The sequence below is a fragment of the Apiospora kogelbergensis genome (genome assembly GCF_038363985.1).
Source record: "Apiospora kogelbergensis strain CBS 113332 chromosome Unknown utg000008l_segment0_segment0, whole genome shotgun sequence".
Classification (NCBI taxonomy): Eukaryota; Fungi; Ascomycota; class Sordariomycetes; order Amphisphaeriales; family Apiosporaceae; genus Apiospora; species Apiospora kogelbergensis.
In genome coordinates, this window is record NW_027117425.1 from 1,376,744 (window position 1) to 1,396,267 (window position 19,524).

A 19,524-nucleotide genomic window follows, 5' to 3' on the forward strand; every position below is an offset into this window, starting at 1 on the left:
CTTTATCCCTAGGCTCGTGTGCGGTTCTACGTACCAAATTCAAAGCCCAGGTCGAACCGTAAGAATACTCTGTACAAAATCCAATCGTGCGTGTGTATCGGAGCGCGACTGTTCGTGATGTATGACAAGCTTGTATGTGGCGTTATTGCCTCTTCTGCTCATGAGACCGACATTGTGCCCTGGAGTGGTGTCTGGGTGCCTAACCGGCGGGTATTGATTCCCTCGTCTATAAGGAAGTGTTGTTTCAGTATCTGGTCTAAGTCACGCCGTCTCTGTTGCGGTGTCCCGTTGCCTGGCAGGGGGATGGCTGTAGTCTTTGTAATTAAGCAGAAGAAATTTGCAGCAGCAATGGGTAAAGAAAAGTCATTTGGATACGCAGCGGGGAGGGAGACGCAGATCGATCCGCTGATACTTATATAGATCCCAGCGACCAGACAAGGTTACATCCAAGATAGAGTAGGAACGAAAGGTCAAAGCCAACGAACGGAGACGATTTTCTACCCTTGATGGTTTGAAGGGGGTTCTAACGAAGGTATATCCCGTTCTTGGCCTGCTGGGGGTTGAGCCAATCAGAGGGGGGCTGTGTGCTCCATTGGGAGTTTGTCGGGTTACGGCTCTCTGCCGATATAGCCGTGTGGGAACGGCGGCGGCGTCAACTCGGGTTGTGCGTTACGGCTGCAGTTGTTGTTTCGCATTCTTGCTGTCGTCTTGCCTGGTGTTCTTGGTATGGTCTGTTATCTGAATAGCCTGGGAAGAAATGTGTGAATAGGGTAGTTAGTAGTTGGCTGCAAGGTACCCACACTATACACATGTCTTAGATGCACTTCGCCGCGAAGAGGTCTATTCTCGAAGAAACAGGCGTTGGTTGGTAGCATATTAGAGGCCCGAAAAAGGTGGGAGGGGTTTGGGGATATTGATAGCGTAACATCGTCAGATCAGGTGTTCATACATACACATGAGTGGGCATAACAGTGGATGATACAAAATATCACTCCTGCGAGGATGCAGTTCAAATATCCGTGCCAAGAATGGCAGACATTTAGATGTCTATCAGTCTGTCTATTGCAATCATGACGGTCGGGTCTCATCTTCTGGGGGCTGATCGTCATACAAGAACCCTGGCCACCTTTCTCCCCACTCATTGGTGACCAGAACGACATTGGAGGCCTTGTATCCGGGGCAGACCTGAGGATCAACAGCCTTTGGGTCGGTCCTTAACATTGGCAATGATGTACTTGCCTTATATATCCCTTAGTTCCAAGTAACGTACCTCCTATGTCAGCAGGGGTGTTCTCTCTTGCAGCGAGCGCCCACTTCTTCTTCTCTCTTCCATCCACTCGGTGATCCTGTACGCCCAGTGGCAGAACATGCCCGCAAGGAAGCCCACGGCGTCGTTCTTGAACGCCAGGATGCCCGCCGTCGTCACAAGCATGACGACCCATCGCTCCGACCTCTCCTCGTCCGACACGTCACGATGCCGCCGGCTACTGCTGCTCGTCTCCCACAGGTCTGACGCGCCGTGGTTGAGGCTCTGACCGACCTTGGCGAGCTCCAGCCCCGCCGCCACGACCATGATGCCCAGCAGGCTGTGGGGGAAGGCGCCGAGCAGGTCGAAGAGGGTCTCGCCGAACACGAGGCCGAGCACCACCTTGAACAGGCCCAACATGACGATACTGGCGCCGCTGCGGGCACCGAACCGGTACTGGGCCGCCAGCCCGCCCGCGCCGTGGCACACGGGCATGGCACCGAACCAGCAGCCCGACAGGTTCATGAGCGCGACGCTGGTGCCGAGGGCCGTGACACTAGGCGCCGGCAGGTCGGGCAGTAGGTCCGCGGCTAGGGCGCTTGCCGCGATGACCGAGTTCAGCGTCGTGAGGGGCAGCTGCGCGATGCCCATGCCGATAGCGTCCTCGGTCCAGTTCGGCAGTACGAAGTAAGGGCGCCAAATGCCGAACCAGGGAAGGTGATGGTGATGATGAGGTGTGTGAGGATGGTCGTGGTGGTGGTGTTCAAAGCCCAGATGGTCGGTGAGGATAACGATGAAGGCCATGACCACGCCCGCGGCGAAGACCAGTAGGGCGTAGGGAAAGCGGGGCATCCGCAGTGTTGCGATCAGTAAGATGAAAGCTGCGAGGGCCCATATCCGATTATCCAGGGGCTGCGGGATAAACCAAGGTAGTGGCCGCAGCAGAGAAGTGCCGGCGGAGATGATGAGGGAGAGACCGGCACCAAATTGGATGCCCTTGATAACTGGCACCGGGATGACGCGGGTAAACCACTGGAGAAGCCCGGTCAGGCTGAGGATTAACACGATAATAGATGTGACGCTGCCTGCTGCCATGGTCTCACGCAGGGAAGTATGCGAGGCTATGGCTGCCGCAGCAATAGCCTAAGCGAATAATTAAGTCAGCTATCATCTACTATCGGGCAGCACAAACGCGCGATTTAGGCCATCCTACCTTCATTGGCTGTACGGGCAGAGGGATGCCAAAGACAGCACCCGTGACCAGGTTGAAGACTCCAGAAAACACCAGAGTGGTGGACAAGGATATAGAGCCGTTGACGGCCATGGTGATCATGAGCGGCAAGAGCGTCCCAAGGTCACCCAGGGCCCCCGATATCTCGGAGAGCGGGGATCGGCGCAATGTCGAGACATTGTTGCGGTGGAACTTCCGTATATTTGCGAGGAACGCCATGTTACTATCTGGAGCGATGACAGGTTTTATTCGCCGAGAGAACAGAAAATCAAATAGGCTTGCCAGCAGGCCATCGAAAGGTTGAAGTCGAAAGGAAACAGTCAGGAATTGGCATCACATTGGGGTCACCTGAATGGCGGAGCAGATGACAGACCCAGCCCCACCTGGGTATAGATCCCAGCCTCCAATGAATTCATCCAACACCCGCAACGGCAAATCTGAAGCATTAATATATTGAATGTGGCCTGAGGCAGGGAGAAGATCGGTGGCGCGACACTTTTGTGCGACACATCTTCTCGCTTCCCCTCTTCATCGGCTACAACTACGCGGAGGGGTCTGTTACCCATCGATGAAGAACTTTCGTAGTTCTGCACTGCTGACGCAATGAGAAGCGCCACAGCCCAGAGCTCGCGCTCGGATCGGTCGACTCGGGGCTTCGGGGTTCTTCCTTGTCTGCGGCGGGGATGACGGGGTAAGCAGGCGGTCTTACCGGCGCCGGCTACGGCTGCTCGCTGGTAAAGTCTGTAGATTAGAGAGCTGTTGGATACGCTCGCTAACTACCGGCTTTCCGACGCGGACCCTGAATTATGTCATGTTGACCAACCGTCCAACCACCAACACCAAACGACATAGCAATACTTCGCATAACGCATGGCCGGACCCGAAGTGCGACTTGAGTGGCGCCTCCGAGCTCGCCCATTATGTAGTAGCATTGTAGGATTTCATATGATGTCGAACTTCGTGGCGGCAAGAGGGGAAGGGCCACGGAACATGCCATCCAGTTTTCTACATATAAGCCTCACGAAGCCTGTTAGAAAAACGAGTCCCTTGTTTGAAACATATTACATTGCATGGACATCGTCAGACGTACGTCCAGTAATACTGCACAATACACCTGAACAATTAGATACGCAATAGCTCCAAACACACCTCCCTCGGATACAATACGATGTCCCAGGAAATACCAATTCAAACAGCAGTGGCAGCGGGAGCACCACCACCGCCGCCGCCAGAAACCTCCATCAAGCCCCCCCAGCCTTCTAGGTCTCAACCACCTCAAACTTGCCAGCCATGATATCCTTGCCACCCGGGACTTCTACACCACCGTGTTTCCTTTCACTTATCTCCCGGACTATGACCACCGCCGCGTCGACGGCTCTCTCTTCGCCGTCATGTTCCGGCACGATGTAGCACCCATGGGCAGAGTTCTGGGCAGAGGCACGGCCACCGGTACCGGCAACACCCTGATCGAGGCGCGGCAGAACTCGGCGCAGGCCAAGGCGCAAGTCGGCTGGGACCCTGTGACGTGGGGGGTCAGCACCCGAGCCGACCTGGATGACTGGTCGCGCTGGCTGGACCAGAAGGGCGTGGAGCATTCGCGAGTGCTGAAGGGCGTCAAGGGTTGGGTGCTCTGTGCCCGGGATCCGGATGGCAAGATCGTCCGGCTCTATACGGAGGAAGAGCACGAGTGGGGTTTGCCCGAGGAAGGTGAGTAAATACCTACCTAGTTCAAGAGCGAGGGCCCCTTCCGTTTTCCTTGGGAGAAAAGGGGATGAACAAGACCCGTATACTAACCGTGTGGATCACACATAGATGAGGTCTGGTTGGGGTCTTTGGAGGACAAGTAGAAAAACTACAGTGCGCGATGGTGCGCCAGAACAATGAGGGTTATATCCTTTGGACGACCAAAAGCTACCGCAACAGCTAATTGACTTAATATACATACTTGATGCCATTGATTCCCCCTTTCAGAATCGTCGACAAGGAGGGCCATCGTACCATGCCAGGCCCCTCTTTGGTCCCTAACAAGCTGGGGGCCCGCCGACAGCTCACACCCTCCCACTTTCTCGCTCTTTAGCACCGGCAGCGGGCGCAGATCCTCCACACCTTCTGGCCTTCACTGACACGCCAGCCCAGAAAAACATAAACAACACCCCCCCTCTCTACCTAGCCTTCCCGTTCCTGTCACTGCGCGCACTGCACAACCCCCTTGATCAAGTACACACCAACAGTCATCCACCACCATCTTCTCCCCCAGTTCATCACGGATCTATTTGCTATATCTCTCCGAGAAGCATTCCATCTTGGTCGCCGTTGCAACGCGACTACAGCCATACCCAACACCACATAACTTTTCTCCTTCGCGAGCTCTTCACCATGTCCGGCGCGAACGCCTGGCTGCAGCGGCAGCGGAAGGCCGAGCTTGTCGAGCTCGCGCAACAATCGGGCCTGACAAAGTACGTATGCACGCGATGGATTCTCTTGCGCCTTGCTCTGAACCCATCTATTTTCGAGTTTTGCACCGGCTTCTGTCGCGTTTTGTCTGTGTTTCTTCAATTGTGACGCGATCGGAGCTCCCGCCTCTGTCGTCATCCGAGCGAGCTGTCCTGCACCGCACCTTCAATTCCCTCTGGAATGCGGGTCCGCAATGCCACGAGGGGATCTCGTGGCAGCACTTCCCCCGGCCACCGAACCTCGCGCGATGGGAGGCATGCGCTGACTCACTTCTTCTATCGTATAGCTATGAATCCTTCAAGAAGGCCGAGCTGGAGCTGGCCCTGGACGAATTCCTCGCAGAAAACTCGACCCAGTTCATAGCCGACCCCAAGTTCGCGCCTTATTACTCGAGTCGCAACAGGGCTGCCGGATCACCCATCAAGAGGGATTTGGATGACAAGCCTCGCGTCAGCAAGCGAAGACTCACCAAAGCCATTGAAGAGGCCCCTACTCTGCCCGCGCCCGCACCCGAGTAAGTCCCCATTCCGCAGGCCGGCGCGTTGTCGCAACCTCCCTCCAACAAAGGGAGGGGCATGGCACGCGTCTGGATCCGCACGGCACGCGCCCGCGTTTTACTAACAACAAACGTCAGATCATCGGAAGAGGAGCCCATGGCTATCAGCACCTCTACGGCCATCGCCCACACCCCGGCCCGTGCCCTCTCCCTTGCAAGCCGAATTCCCTTGCCCGCCACACCGGCGGACGTCGCCGAGGCCGTCGACCGCTCAACCGTTGCTGTGAGGAACCGCGTCTCGGTCATCTACAAAGAGTCTGGTGTGACAGAAGCCACGCGCGCTACACGAGAGTACCTGTCCTCTGTAAACGCCGTGCTCGCCCTCGTCTCGGTCTTCGAGCTATACTTCTTGCGACACGAGGTTTTGCCCGATCGCTATGCATTCACCATCCCCGCCCTCCAGCTCCTTGGTACCAAGGACTACCCAGTCATGATCCCGGACCTCTTCCTCCTCTTGACCACGTCTTTCTGGTCGCCTACTTTCCTGTGGGCCTGCACCAGCGCTATCCTGCCTACTCTCTTCGGCTACTTCTTCAACCTGTCCGTGGCTCACCAGTCTGGACGTCGCACCTCGCGCAACGCGAACCCTTCTCCTGACTACACTGTTGACCCGATGACCTTCAGCATCGTGAAAGCGCTGCTCTCATTTGTTGTCTACGGGCAAAACGTCACCTTTGGCGGCTGGTTCAGCGAAGAGTCGATTGCGCGTGTCAACGGTGCAGTCTATGGCGGCTGGAAGGGTGTATTGGTCGGCACTGCCGTCACAGGCCTTTTCAGCGTCTACGATGCTGTGCTGAAGAAGTAGGTGTGAGCGAGATATTCGATCCCGAGAAGATGGTTCGCTCGACGCGCAAATCATCGAACTCAACCGCTCTTCGCGATTACCCTCTCGCCACATACTGCAACTTCTCTCATCTTTGGTAATCTGAGCAATTTGTTCAGCAAGCTGGATGATTTCTTTGGTCTTTGCGCTCTCCGATTCATGACCTTGAGGACGGCGTTGGTGGGCGTTTTATCGGTGTTGGTGATCTCTTTTTGGCTTTATTGCCACCCTGATACCAGCCTTTTCCCTCTGGCCTCCCTGTTTTAGCCCCCACCTTGGACTCCTAGGTGTGTGCAGCATCTTTCCTGTTGGGCCTCTTTGAGGTTGGCGGACCATGGATGCTTGTCTCAACCAGACTTCGAGCGGGGTGCTTTGAAGTTTTTGTTTACTATTCAGACGTCAGGTAAATCATCTGGCGGCGGCGTGTGGTTATAGTGTGTACTTGCTATACGTAGGACTGCGATATAAACATGCAAGTCCAGGGTTGGTTTTTTCTATAAGGGGTTAAGCAAGGCATTTGCCTCCTTTTTCAAACATTGTTTATAGTAGCGATTGCGTGGGGCCGTTCCGGCTCAAAAGTCGAGGGCTTGCCCTTCTTTGAGAAGAGCGGAGGGACTCTTGATATCCTACTTCCAAACATGGGATGACGGGGTTGGTGTTCTAAGATGAATGGACGAATGGAACGATACACTAAAGCGGCTTGAAATAAAATTTGCAGTTTTCCTCCTTTCCAAATCTGACCGTCTGGCGTCTGTGTTCAACGATATCGTCTTTCCAATATGCAACTACCACAATCATTCAGAATACCAATCGTCACGGCAGATACCTGATCTGTGTAGTACATCGTAACCTGGTAAACGCAGTGCTTCCGACATGGAGAGAATCACGCTGATGCTATTTTGCAACATACCACTCTATTACGTTTGAAGATTGTCCATCTTTTTTGTTCTTTATTTTATCTACCTGTCTGTGTCAGGAGGGGTTCTCATCTACTATGAATCCATCCAATCCACAAACCGCTCCTGCCCCTTGGGCACCAGCCGGATAGGCACGAACTTGTCGCCGTGAAGCTTCAGCGTCAGGAGGCTGCTCGCGCCGGCGATGACCTCCCGCGACTTGTCCTGCGCCTTCCTGTAGACCTCGGCGCGCTGTGCCCGGTCCATGTTTTTGATTTCGTCGTCGCTCGCCCACTCGTCCACCGCGAGCTCCAGGCTGTACTTCTGGAAGATGACGCTGAGCGCCGAGATGAGCTCGACCTGCGCCAGCCGCCGCCCCAGGCACGACCGCGCCCCGTCCGAGAAGGGGATGTAGGACCCCCGCACCGGCCGGAACAGCTGCGCGCTCGTGTCGGGGCCCTCGAACCCGCCGTAGTTCTCCGTGTCGGCGCCCTCGACCGCGGCTTCTTCTTCGCTCGTATTCTCGCCGTCGGGGCTCTCCGCCGCCTTCCGGTACCAGCGCTCGGGCACGAAGTCGTGGATGTCGCTGCTGTTTTCGTCGCCCCCCCGTCGCCGCCACCTTGCTCGGCTTCGAGGGCCAGTAGCGCGGGTTGCGCTGCACCGCCGTCGTCACCAGGCCGACGTGCGTGCCCTGCGGCAGGTGGTACTTCTCCCCGTCCCTCACGATGACCTGGCCGTGGGCGGCGGCCACCTCCTTGGGGATATCGACGACGGGCGGCATCATGCGCAGCATCTCGTTCATGCAGGCGCCGGCCATGGACGCCATCAGCGTGCTGACACTCGACTCATAGTCCCAGGAATGTGGGTCCGTGTCGCCGAAGATGGCGGCGATGTCCCGCTGGAGCAGCCGCTGGGCCGCCGGGTTGTTGGCCAGCTCCAGCAGCAGGAAGTGGATCGTGTTGGCTGTCGTCTCGTGGCCCGCGACGATCATGATGAAGGCATTGCCAGTGATTTCACTGTCCGTTAGCTTGAGGAGTTTGCTGCTGCCCTTCTTCTCGTTGCTGGCCCCGCGGTCTCCGTAACTTGTCCGCACGAGCTGTCCCATGATGTCCATGCCGACCTCTTTGTCGCCTTTCTTAACGTCGTCAATCTTGTCATGTAGAAACTCGTCTAGGTACTTCACAAAGTTGTCTTCTGCTTCAGCGGCATCTTTCGTAGTCTTGAAAGGAAGATGCTCTGGTGGACAAAACGTTAGCTTCGCTCGTGTACAGTTCCACCAATGGCGACTTACTCAACAACCACCGGGGTGTCAAGAGAAGCATCAATATCTTCTCCAGCGTCGTCTCCAAAGACTGTTTGAAGTTGAGCGTGTGCCCTCCAGGGGTTTCAAGGTGGCATATTTGGCTTGGCGGGCATCCGCATCTGATGGGAGCGACTGTCCCGGCCACAGTAGCTGGAGCCCGAAACCGACGTAACCAATGATGTGCAACATAAGGCTCATGGTATCATGCTCCACAGTCTTGATGGTCTTGTTCCCCCGGCCGTCGGCCCCCAGCCACTGGTCGATCATGCCCTCGGTCTGCTTGATGGACTCGGCAAAGACGAGGGCGGCGTTCTTCTCGTTGAACGAGGCGGCCGTGACCTTGCGGTGGTTCTTCCACACGGGGCCCTCGGTCGTCAGGACGCTCTCGCCGTACAGGGACAGGATCTTGTAGACCTTGACCGGCTTCGGGAAGGCCTCGCGCTTGGACGTGACTTGGTGGATCACCTCGGCGTTCGCAGTGTAGAGGATGATGATGTTGGGACAGACGACCAAGAACACGTCGCCCAGCTTCTCGAACACTCGGTAGTTGTCGCGGAAATGCCAATCCGGCATCAAGATACTGCGAAGGTCAGTATATCATCGGGATATATGGTTGAGCAGGCGCGCGTGTGTGTAACGTACGGCATCACATCTTCCCAGTATCTGCGGGGCAGTAGCTTGAACAGGCGCTTCCAGAAAGGAAACATCTGGGCAATGGGGCTATGAGGACTGAGGGCTGTGGGTACGAAACCATGATTAGTTATTATGTTGCGGACAAGCTAACGGACCACCACTTTTCCCGCGGGGAAGAGAGAAACACTTACGGACCACATGGTAAGGAAGCCCGGTGCGCTTTGCTTTGGCGACATTCCCTGCCAGCGCAGAGACGTAGCGATACACGCCATATGCTATAGCCGCGAGAAGCAGCAGCAGAATCGACGATGCCATCTTGGGTCAAGCCAGCGAGTAATTGATGTGAGGAGAAGTGAAGCAGAGGGGAAGCTCATGAAAGCCACAAAGAGAAGAGCCAGCTGGTCTTTGTCGCATTGGAGAATTCGAGACGTAGCGACAGACGACCGTTGTAAGGGTGGTCCACCAGTTCCGTGTTTCAAGTTATACTGGAACTTGACACGAGTCGATCCTACGTATAAGAGCGCAAGCCGCATGCACGTCAGCAATGAGAACAGAAGAGAGGAGGAAGAAAAGCAACAAGCCCATCGTCTACCTCTGGCAGGAGAGGAACCGGAGTACGGGCCGTGCGTGGCCCATGGCCAGTAATTCGAAGGCCGGCTGACCATAGAATGTCGCTTAAGTCGGATAGGAAGCTTGGGATCGAATAGTCGCCTTTGAGAGGGTTTGTGTTCCCTGCTCGGAATCAGCGCCAGCCGTGCGCTAGGCTAGGCCTGCTTTTCGTGATCCACCGACATGATCCATTGTCGTTCGTCCCGCGCCAAGCCACGACAGGATATCGTGGAGTGCCGGTATAAGCAGTCAGAATATAGCAGCGGCTCTATGCAGGGCACATGGTGTCAATTAACCTTATTTCATGCGCCGCCACTATTAGACGAACCACGGCAATCCGTCCGAAATAGATATAGATATAGATATATCGACATATTGCACCAACACCTACAGACGAACTCTGGGTGCTTATCACATTACGTCCCATTGCCACTTTCCATGTCCAATTAAATGCTTCTGGATCATACGTGTCACAACTCGCTGCAACCATCCGTAGCTTATCGTCATATTCTAAGCATCCCCGAAGCAACTCGCCATGTCTATCCGGCAGGGCAGAGTCTATACTACCATGCTGTCGGATCGGCGACAGCTGGGCGCCGCCAACCGAAGCTCTATGCGCCACATCAAACATTCGATTCAATTTGCTCAACGTCAGGTCACACCACATCTTACCTAAGCCAGGTTGGTTCTTGAGAAAACGGCGGCCAGGCGGTGACAAGGCAGCTGGCCCTTCGTTTGCTTGTTCGCTCCGACGACATGCCTGGCCTAACCAAAGCCCAGCTCAGGCTGGTCGAGGCCGCAGAACACTCCTTCGACCGAATCTATGCTGCACAATATGGCGAGGAACGCTGGAGAAACTCGCTTCGCCCTGCCCTTTTGAGGAACACGCGATATGCCATGCTTGTGAACCGATATCAGGCTGCTGAGATCCCTAGTGGGGGCTTGTTTACCGATGATGACAAGAGAAAACTACAGACCATTGACTTGTTGTTTCCCCTTCCTGTTGGCAAAGGCTCCTACAACTCTGCAGGGAATCCCCAACAACTACGCCTGTTGGCATACAAGAGAGGCGACTTGACAGACCCCTCCCAGCCCGTCTCGATCGACGAACCTTTTCCGGTTCCACAGGTGACTACAAACCCAGATGGCTCCCGAGAACTAATGGCACATTGGAATCTGGATGCGGCATCGCTCCTCCCGGTCCGCTTACTCAATCCAATGCCGGGCGACAAGGTCCTAGACCTCTGCGCCGCACCCGGTGGCAAGAGCATAGCGCTGGCGCAGCTCCTTCGTCCGCCCACCATGGACGACTTGGACGCCCCGTCACTGGCGGGTGGCTGTCTGCACAGCAACGAGGTGGACCCCGCGCGTCACAAGCGACTGGCAGCCAATCTGGAAGCCTACCTACCCCCTGCCCTCCTCCGAAGCGGCGAGGTCAAGGCCCTGGAGCTGGACGGCGCCGACCCCCTATCGATTACGTCGCTCCCCCTCGTCCGCGCCGGGGGCTACGACAAGGTGCTCCTCGACGCGCCGTGCTCGAGCGAGCGGCACGTCCTGCACGCGCATGCCAGAGCGCGGCAGGCGGGCAAGGTCCAGGCAACGCTACTGCTGAACGCGCTTCGCGCCGTCCGTGTCGGCGGGCGGGCGGTCTACGCCACGTGCTCCCTCCGCGACGAGGAGAACGACGGCGTCATCGAGAGGGGCTTGGGGCTCGTGCAGAAGGACAAGAAGAAGCTCGGGATCAAGTGGGACGTCGCCGTGAGACGAAGCGCGGGCGCGGAGGAAGAAACGTGGCTAGAGGGCTGGGCGGAACGTACGAAGCATGGATGGGTCGTGTTGCCTGATCACCCGGGCGGTGGCCAATGGGGGCCGCTGTTCTTTTCCGTCCTCGAGAAGATCCCGGCTTGATGGTGGTCGGAACATAGCCACCGACAATTGGCGATGCTTGCAATGCTACTACGCCGATGGATACGTGACATGAATAGAAGGAGTCGGATTTGCATTCAAGATAGCGTTCTGCTGGTTGTGCCTTGATCCCTACCACCCGCCTACATACGGAGCACATAAGTGGAAGTCAATGTCTCGGGGGCCTATCGGGAGCAGCCGGCCACTCCCAAAGCGGGTAGATGGCGGGGTGTGTGTTTGGTCTCCGCTGCCGCAGGAATCTCCAACCGCGGCACCCAGCATCGATCATATATCTACGCCCTTTGGCTAACATCCCCTCAATGGTCACATACCTATAAAAAGTCCCGCTGTATTTCCCCCTTTCCCCTTCTCTCCCACCATGTCTGCCCCAATTGCTGCAGCCGCACCATTCCGCTTCTTCACCCCCGATCTCTTGTTGGAATTACCCCACGCCGCCTGCTCTACCCGGCCTCGGCATTCCAGTCTAACCTTCTAACTTTCACTCCGTCGTTCTCTCTACTCCCCTTCTTCCATCCCAGCTGTACTAGCTACACCCGCCGCGCCATGTCTTCATCGGCCTCATCCACCCCCGCGAAACCCGCCATCACGGCCCCACCCCCGGGCAAGTTCGAGTTCCTGGTCGTGATCCCGGACAAGCCTGGCATGCAGGCCAAGCGTCTCGAGGTACGGCCGAAGCACTTTGAGGGGATCACGTCACATATCGAGAACGGCACCATGAAGATGGGAGGTAAGTGTCTTTTATTTATTTATGAGCCTATCAAGCCAGTGTACTGAAATCTAAACTAGGTGCGGCACTCGGCTCAGTACCCCAGGGCGACGATCCCACCAAGTGGGACTTCGCCGGCAGCACCGTAGTCATGGTCGCCGAGTCCGTCGAGGAAGTCAGAGCCCATCTGGAGAAGGACATTTACACCACGAGTGGCGTGTGGGACATGGAAAAGGTAGGTTACTGCTCCCGAAACCGACTACATGAGAAACCGGGAATTAACGCTTTTTACGCTTCTAGGTTCAGATATGGCCTGTAAGTAGAGCACAACAGTAGAACCCGTGACCCTCCAAGAATATTGAAATTACCAACTAACTCTTGCGTGTAGGTCAAACTCGCGTTCCGATACCCCTAAAGAAACAGCCAGCATTGAATCGAATATCGAATATGTTTTATTATCTTCAGGTTCACGCAGCCGAGAACGGGGTTGTGGGGTATGGATAATCATTATGTTTATAATTCCCAAGAATGTCCCTTCGCTTTTGCGAGACGCATCCAGTGACTCCCAGCCTCCCATGATATCGGAAATGCACAATGCTTCCATGCAGTGACTATGTTCGATGTCGGATGATACTGTGTGGTATCGTAAAAGTAGACGTGCATCTTGCAACGACTACTAGCGAGCGGGAATGGCATCCGCATACTGTTCATACTATCGCCGACGGTTCTTGTTGTCTCTACTCATCCTATAGTTACTCATTGTCGTCCTTCGTTTCCGACTTCTCATTTTCAGCCTGTTCTTCGGCGGCAACCCGCAGTTCGTAGTTTAGATCGTAGCATTGGGAAAGCAGCTCGGATACACTGCCTTGACCTTCCGGGATATCGCCACTGACCAGGAATTTTCCGTCCACTCGCAGGTTGTCGATCGAATTTAGCTAGTAAGCCGGAAGGTCAGCACAGAAACCTGGGACTCTCCGGAACGTCACATACCTTCATGCTATATGGATACAGCTCTCTCACTGTCGAGACACCTCCATTGTTTTGTACTTCGATCAAGCAGCGTTTCAGAGTTTGGAGTTGGTTGTAGATGGGCAGCAAAGCCTCGGAAACCGGCTCAGACGAAATCATCAGATGATAAATGTAGCCATAGCTTCGCCGAATAAGATAGAGCAAGGTCTGCAGCCAGTTAGTAACGGCATGGTTTCCACGTCCTTGTGACTGTTTCACGTACACGTTGGACATATAGGTCGGCAGGTCGACCCTTGGCGTCGACCCAATTTCCGTCCACTCGGTTCTCGTCGATCTTGTCAAGCTGCCGTTGGTAGTCGTAAAGGTCGGTTTCGCGTAGAGACCAAGCCTGTGTAAGAGACAGCTTATCAAGCTCATTACGTATGCCGGTCAAGGTGTCATATATGACCTTCCATTGCTCTGGGAATCGACCTCCCCTGTGACAATGTTAGTTATAGCTGAAAGTGGAAGGTCGGCGTAACTATACTGACATGTCCAATATCACATCGCTGTACTTCTGGCAACGCTCAAGCAAAGCCACGACAGGGTCGTTTCCAGCTAAAGGTTTGCCTTCTGCGTTAACAAATTGACCGTCAACAGTTTGCGATTGTATATCTTTCAGCTGCGCTCGTAATTTGTTGATATCTTCAGGTTTGAACTGTGAAATAATAGGTCAGAGCAAGTTTCGCCATTGGATCGTGATTGCTGATATACCTTGGGCTTGGTGTTGATGGCAGCCATCTGGCGTAAGATGGAGACCAGTTTCTCATGTGATGGAATGATGGCTTCGTCATACTCCTTTAATCTCTGCTTCAGCGCACACAAGGTCTCCCGGCAACGATCGATTCGGCTCGCGAGGTGAGCCTCGAGGAAAGGGGCTGGCTCCTTGGTCTTGGTATTGTTCACAATGGTGTCAAGCCGCTCTAGGGTATGTTCGATACTCGCTAGGTCCTTGGCCGAGAAGAGGTTCGCTTCGTCCAGGTGGTCGAGTAAACGCTTGATAGTCGATGTGAGGGAGTAGGCTGCTGGCGCTTCGTTATTGCGCCCGATTGTCATGAAGAACAGCGACAGTAGCTGAAAACAGCTGTCGACAACCCTATCGACTATAGCAAGCACCCCATATTAGCATCCAGCCGCAACTGATACGGGGACATGTATCTGAGGATCGGAGAGAGCGATTACCTTGGTTTTCTTCTGACTTCTTGCCTGTCCTCAACACGTTGAGCTGGCGTACTTGCTCGATCGTCTTCTCATACAACACCATGACATCTTGGGTGCGGACGTAGGTTGTCCGATCAAGCTTCCGCAGCTGTAGTTGATCGCGGATGGACATGAGCTCGGCGAGAATGCGCTTCTCGCCCTCATCTCGGGGCGCGGGGATCTTGGGTGTTTCCATGATCTGTGTCGAGGAATGGGACTCGAGAAGGAGTCTACCTGAGCCCGAGGCGTTGTCCGTAGAATCCTTTCAGCAGCTTGACAAAGAGCGAGCCTGCAACGTAGATGCCCCGAGAAAGTTTCACAGCCCCTCTTCGCAGTAGCGGAACTAATCAGGTAGCTTGCAGATCGCGTGGGCCGTTTCAGTTTCCTCTAGAAGCGGTATACCGATATATTGGAAGTGGTGGTGGTTCGGGAGAAGATCAGCTGCAGTAGGCCAGGCTGTGCATAAGTAAGAATGTCCAATGACGTGGACTGGGGGGACGTTGTTGTATGTAAGGTGATGTTCAGATGTCCTTGCGTGGGGGATCAAGCAGCCAATCTACTGGAAGCTAGAGGGGCCTGGCTGGATATTTGGGGTGGAGTGCCCAAGGAATAGGCACAGCAGCAGCAAGACTTCTAGGACTTCTTGGTATTGGATTCTGCGACTTGACATATGCACTCTTGTTCCTTCCTGGCGGCCTTTGAGATCATTGGCTCCTGCCGACGCTGCCGTTGCTCGGTATCCTCTTGCGGGTTTACTTGGTGCAGTGCTGCTTTACGTATAATACTCTCCGTAAACAATTAACTGGCAAGCCCACGGGATGCCAGGTGCCAGGGTACCAATCTGGCCATTCGTCCAGCTATTTGATTGATGGTTATACCTAGTTTCGCAAATCATTACAGTTCTACTATGTCAGAGGCCTATACGGCGCTTTCGCAACCCGACCAAGGGGACATGTCGCTCGCTTCGGCCAGCTCGGATTGATTCCCAGTCGTGAGACCCAACTGTCACTACTCTATCGCATGGAAGCATGGGAAGGCGGGGAAGTCGAGCCATCGGGTGGGGCAATGATGATGATAGAGCAGGCAGCTTCCCTATCATGCTTGACACCCTAGTCAGAAGCCTGGCAATTAGTGAATTCAGAAGACGCAGCATTTGCGCAGGTTGGCGCAGGACAAGGCGTGAAAATGTGCTAATGGCCTAATGCTAATCATGTCGATGGTCGCGTGGGGCATCTCTCACGTCTCATGGGTCGGGTGAAACCCCCGAGCCTTCTTATTCGCCCACGGGATCTGGAGGCGCTGCAGCCAATCAGAAAGCCTCAGGCCAATTGAGCGCCCTTCTGCAAGCTGCAAAATTGTTTACCCGAAGCCCCGGCCAATTTGTCTCACGCCCGCTTAGGGTTGTTCGACCCTCTTTCTCAAAATTGTCCAGTGTTAGTCTCCATCCCGAAAAGTGACCTCTGAACATCGGAGTCGTAAATCGCAAAACCAGCCCATCAGCGCCAGCAAGCAGAATTGCAACTCTCAACACACACCTTTCTGCCCACCCAACATCCATCTCACATTTCACAATGTCTAACGCTGAGCTGGCTTCGTCCTACGCGGCGCTCATCCTCGCCGATGAGGATGTCCCTGTCACTGTAAGCCCGAAACTCGCCCACCGAATTGCGACCAAGGAAAACAAAAAGCGATATGGACTGTGAACTGGTAGAGAGGATACAGCGACTGACAATTGGATTTCACCTATAGGCCGACAAGCTCCAGACCCTGATCAAGGCTGCCAACGTTGCCGACATTGAGCCCATCTGGACCTCTCTGTTCGCCAAGGTACGATAACACCATTAACGCACAAAACCCCCCACTACGAAATAAATCCGAATTCGAATCTTGTGGCTTGGTGTTTCGCGATACTAATTTGTTGGCGCTCTACAGGCTCTTGAGGGCAAGGACATCAAGGATCTCCTCTCCAACATCGGCTCCGGTGGTGGTGCCGCTGCTGGCCCCGCTGCTGGTGGTGCCGCCGCCGCCGGTGGTGCCGCTGAGGAGGCCAAGGCCGAGGAGAAGGAAGAGGAGAAGGAGGAGTCCGACGAGGATATGGGCTTCGGTCTCTTCGATTAAGCGGTTCTTTACGATGAACTTTCCGTTTACCACGATCACGACGAAAAGAACGACCACCTCCTCTTCCCTTTGTGACTTCATTCATCATGCATGGTTCTGGGGTTTTCACTTACAACACACCAACTTCGGTGTGCGGCGTGAAGGGAAGGCAATGGGCACGATATCCGGATGCTTGCCCCGGGCGATAAGACAAAAGTTGGCTCTTCGCATAGATCTAATCTGATGATGGCCTTCGGGAGAAATGACAAACAAATCAGTAACGCTCGGTGTCTGCCAGCCCTTGTGAGATGTGATGTCCATTGCTTCCCTGGATCTCTGATACGATGTTCGTATGGTCCCCATGCCATGACATCATTTCGATACGTAAATGTGCCATTAAGGATTTGATGCCTGGCTAAGAGATATCCTGCCTGTAAATCACGTCAAGCATATGCTCTTGGTATGATGTTCATGCTTAACCTTAGGCTGATACGATAGGTTGGTCTGCTTGGCATTGGTATTTCTGTTGGTGTACGAGTTCCGCAGCTCTCACGTGAAGAGCCGTTCTCCTGCCCACACATCAAGTGCCTTCCTTGTAGTAACTTTGCCGCCTTAAGAGCCAAACGCCATTCCCAATGCAATTATTCGTTATTGTCATTGTCGTTGTCACCCCAACCAGTCATTCATAACCCGGCCCAGTTACTGGACGATTAGGGCCGCACTCGGAACAAGCCCGGCCTCCTTTAGCGTCTTGCCAAAGTCGATGCCCTCGAACGTCTTGCGAGGGAAGTTCATGACGAACTTGGTGACCGTGGCGCCGTTCTCCGACTGCAGCATCTGGGCCACCTCGAACAGCGTCGTCTCGGCGGGCAGCGTCTTCATGACGTTACCGCTTGCCAGCTGGAGCCGCAGGCGGGCCTCGTTGTGCGTAGCCGCGGGACGGGAAGGGGCAGGTGCGGCCACGGGGGCGGGAGCCGCTTCAGGGGCCCTGCCCTCGCGAGCGGCCTTGGCCATCTCGGCCTTGCGGCGGCGCTCCTCCTTGTCGGCCTCGATCTTGGCCTTGATGCGCTTCTTGGCCTCGATGTCGGCGAGCTTCTCCTCGCGCTTCTTGGCCGCCTCCTTGATCTGCTCCTTGCGCGCGATCTCCTCCTTCAGGTCTTGCGACTCCTTGGTAGCCTTCATACGGATTGCCTAGTGGGATGTCGATGTGAGTCCTGGGCATAATTACACATGACCATCAGGTGCGTATATTGGGTGCGGTGGTGGTGATGATGGCCAAATATGCCGATGATGATGATCAGAACAGACTTACCTCGTTGCGCTTCTGCTCCTCCTTGTCGACGACGGCCTGCTTTGCGCGCTTCTCTGCAAGAGCTGCGCGCATATCCTGCAGTTTTTGTGCCTTCTCCTCCTCAGTCAAAGGAGCGATCTCCTCGGTTGATTCGGCAAAGTCATCATGGCCACTAACCGCGAATGAGTCAGTATAATGGTGATTCCACATACACAAGATACTCGTGGGTTAAACAGAGCCAGGCGGGGCAGCGAAGGCGACGTACGTCTTTTCGGCATGGAAACCAGCAAGCTCCTTGTTTCTGAACTTCTTGCCGCAATCGTTGCAGACTATGGACTGCGCAACCTGACCCTCGCCGAGGGCTGCGGCGTCCACCGAGGGGCCGGTCTCCTCGGCCTCAAGCTCGTCGATCGGAGTATCCTGGTTCTTCTCCAGCCAGTTGATAGCTCCCTCCACTATCGAGGCACGTAGTCAGTAATCAACGCTCTAGCTCCCTCCCCAATGAGCGTCTGTGAACGGCGGTTGGATCTCTTACGGCCTCCGGCTCTCTTCACGGCGAGTTCGGCACGTGATTTGTCAAAGCCCATCTCCAGTAGGGTATCCAGATCTGACGACATGTTGGGCGGGATCCTGATGGCTTTCGCTAAGTCAAGGTGCTTTGTTGGTGGAAGAATAAAAGATTTCGAAACAGGGTTTCAAACGGAAAGTCGGAATTGATCGGATGCACTTGAAAAGGACGAGGTGTTTGCGTCTGAGGTGCACCAAGAACCTAGGAAATGCCGGGTATGCTGAAGCGATTCACAGGCTTTGGTTTCCGGCTTTCAGGGCTACCAAGGAACGTCATCAACAGAGTTGCCTCCAACGGACGTCTGTGGAGTTCCCTGGGCGGGCAGGCCTGGTTAGAGCGGAAGTTGAATGGGCCGTGCAGGTGTCACTATGCAGCCTGGGGGTTGAGGGCAATGGAGCTACTGGTCATATCGACTTACATTTACATACATAAAATTGGTCTGACTGAACCTGTCAAATGGTTGGACTTGTCAATGACCACCACATGTTTGAAAGCCGATGGCACAGGTTACAGTCATAGTCATAGCCACCGTCCCATTCGCCTATGATACATGTATGTGTGATGTGTATGCAGACATGCACTATATTCCAAACACCACTCGATTGCTTACAGTTGTTGCGAATAATCTTAAATGAATGGCCTGACCCGGCCCCCCAGCTTGTCTAATAACCACCCACGATATCTTCAGCAGCCAACGCACTGTGCTTCTGGGTCGTCTTGTCTTGGTCTTGGGGGCTTTGTGTCGGTGTTGAAATGATGCGAGGGGCGCGGCATGGCGGGATCCTCCACGGGCAAACCCCAATTGGCCATGTAATGACACGCTTGCACCAAAAAGCCACCCAGCCGGGGCCCTCTTGGGTCCTTAGGGAGCCCTGGGGGGCCCTGGGAGGCCCTGGCAGCGTCCAATCCCACGCAAGGTACCCTACAATGGATGGAATTAGACCAGATGTCCAGTCTAAGAGTCTAGATGAACAACC

The 19,524-nt window shown here is 54.8% G+C and overlaps 9 protein-coding genes across 9 annotated transcripts; 5 read left to right on the forward strand and 4 right to left on the reverse strand.

Moving 5' to 3' along the window:
• Window positions 1-1,273: 1,273 nt before the first annotated feature.
• Window positions 1,274-2,696, reverse strand: PG998_012415 (uncharacterized protein; the record flags this gene model as incomplete). The annotated part of the gene is made up of 2 exons (XM_066879231.1): window positions 1,274-2,389; window positions 2,460-2,696. 2 exons carry the CDS (start codon window positions 2,694-2,696, stop codon window positions 1,274-1,276), a joined length of 1,353 nt encoding a protein of 450 aa, XP_066725615.1.
• A 592-nt stretch (window positions 2,697-3,288) lies between these two features.
• Window positions 3,289-4,192, forward strand: PG998_012416 (uncharacterized protein; the record flags this gene model as incomplete). Its single annotated transcript, XM_066879232.1, has 2 exons — window positions 3,289-3,410; window positions 3,604-4,192. The coding sequence occupies 2 exons, from the start codon at window positions 3,289-3,291 to the stop codon at window positions 4,190-4,192; spliced, it is 711 nt and encodes a 236-aa protein (XP_066725616.1).
• A 661-nt stretch (window positions 4,193-4,853) lies between these two features.
• On the forward strand, window positions 4,854-6,292 carry PG998_012417 (cupin -type protein; the record flags this gene model as incomplete). Its single annotated transcript, XM_066879233.1, has 3 exons — window positions 4,854-4,933; window positions 5,218-5,445; window positions 5,566-6,292. The coding sequence occupies 3 exons, from the start codon at window positions 4,854-4,856 to the stop codon at window positions 6,290-6,292; spliced, it is 1,035 nt and encodes a 344-aa protein (XP_066725617.1).
• A 1,010-nt stretch (window positions 6,293-7,302) lies between these two features.
• On the reverse strand, window positions 7,303-9,457 carry PG998_012418 (uncharacterized protein; the record flags this gene model as incomplete). The annotated part of the gene is made up of 5 exons (XM_066879234.1): window positions 7,303-7,767; window positions 7,826-8,442; window positions 8,560-9,089; window positions 9,152-9,245; window positions 9,334-9,457. The coding sequence occupies 5 exons, from the start codon at window positions 9,455-9,457 to the stop codon at window positions 7,303-7,305; spliced, it is 1,830 nt and encodes a 609-aa protein (XP_066725618.1).
• A 1,050-nt stretch (window positions 9,458-10,507) lies between these two features.
• Window positions 10,508-11,659, forward strand: PG998_012419 (uncharacterized protein; the record flags this gene model as incomplete). The annotated part of the gene is made up of 1 exon (XM_066879235.1): window positions 10,508-11,659. One exon carries the CDS (start codon window positions 10,508-10,510, stop codon window positions 11,657-11,659), a length of 1,152 nt encoding a protein of 383 aa, XP_066725619.1.
• A 561-nt stretch (window positions 11,660-12,220) lies between these two features.
• PG998_012420 (uncharacterized protein) lies at window positions 12,221-12,798 on the forward strand (the record flags this gene model as incomplete). The annotated part of the gene is made up of 4 exons (XM_066879236.1): window positions 12,221-12,404; window positions 12,464-12,618; window positions 12,684-12,698; window positions 12,772-12,798. 4 exons carry the CDS (start codon window positions 12,221-12,223, stop codon window positions 12,796-12,798), a joined length of 381 nt encoding a protein of 126 aa, XP_066725620.1.
• Window positions 12,799-13,135: 337 nt separating this feature from the next.
• PG998_012421 (uncharacterized protein) lies at window positions 13,136-14,787 on the reverse strand (the record flags this gene model as incomplete). The annotated part of the gene is made up of 6 exons (XM_066879237.1): window positions 13,136-13,318; window positions 13,374-13,559; window positions 13,615-13,828; window positions 13,883-14,049; window positions 14,106-14,494; window positions 14,574-14,787. 6 exons carry the CDS (start codon window positions 14,785-14,787, stop codon window positions 13,136-13,138), a joined length of 1,353 nt encoding a protein of 450 aa, XP_066725621.1.
• Window positions 14,788-16,162: 1,375 nt separating this feature from the next.
• Window positions 16,163-16,709, forward strand: PG998_012422 (ribosomal protein P1; the record flags this gene model as incomplete). The annotated part of the gene is made up of 3 exons (XM_066879238.1): window positions 16,163-16,231; window positions 16,341-16,418; window positions 16,524-16,709. The coding sequence occupies 3 exons, from the start codon at window positions 16,163-16,165 to the stop codon at window positions 16,707-16,709; spliced, it is 333 nt and encodes a 110-aa protein (XP_066725622.1).
• Window positions 16,710-17,387: 678 nt separating this feature from the next.
• On the reverse strand, window positions 17,388-18,596 carry PG998_012423 (DNA-binding protein; the record flags this gene model as incomplete). The annotated part of the gene is made up of 4 exons (XM_066879239.1): window positions 17,388-17,879; window positions 18,001-18,151; window positions 18,245-18,434; window positions 18,515-18,596. 4 exons carry the CDS (start codon window positions 18,594-18,596, stop codon window positions 17,388-17,390), a joined length of 915 nt encoding a protein of 304 aa, XP_066725623.1.
• Window positions 18,597-19,524: the final 928 nt, after the last annotated feature.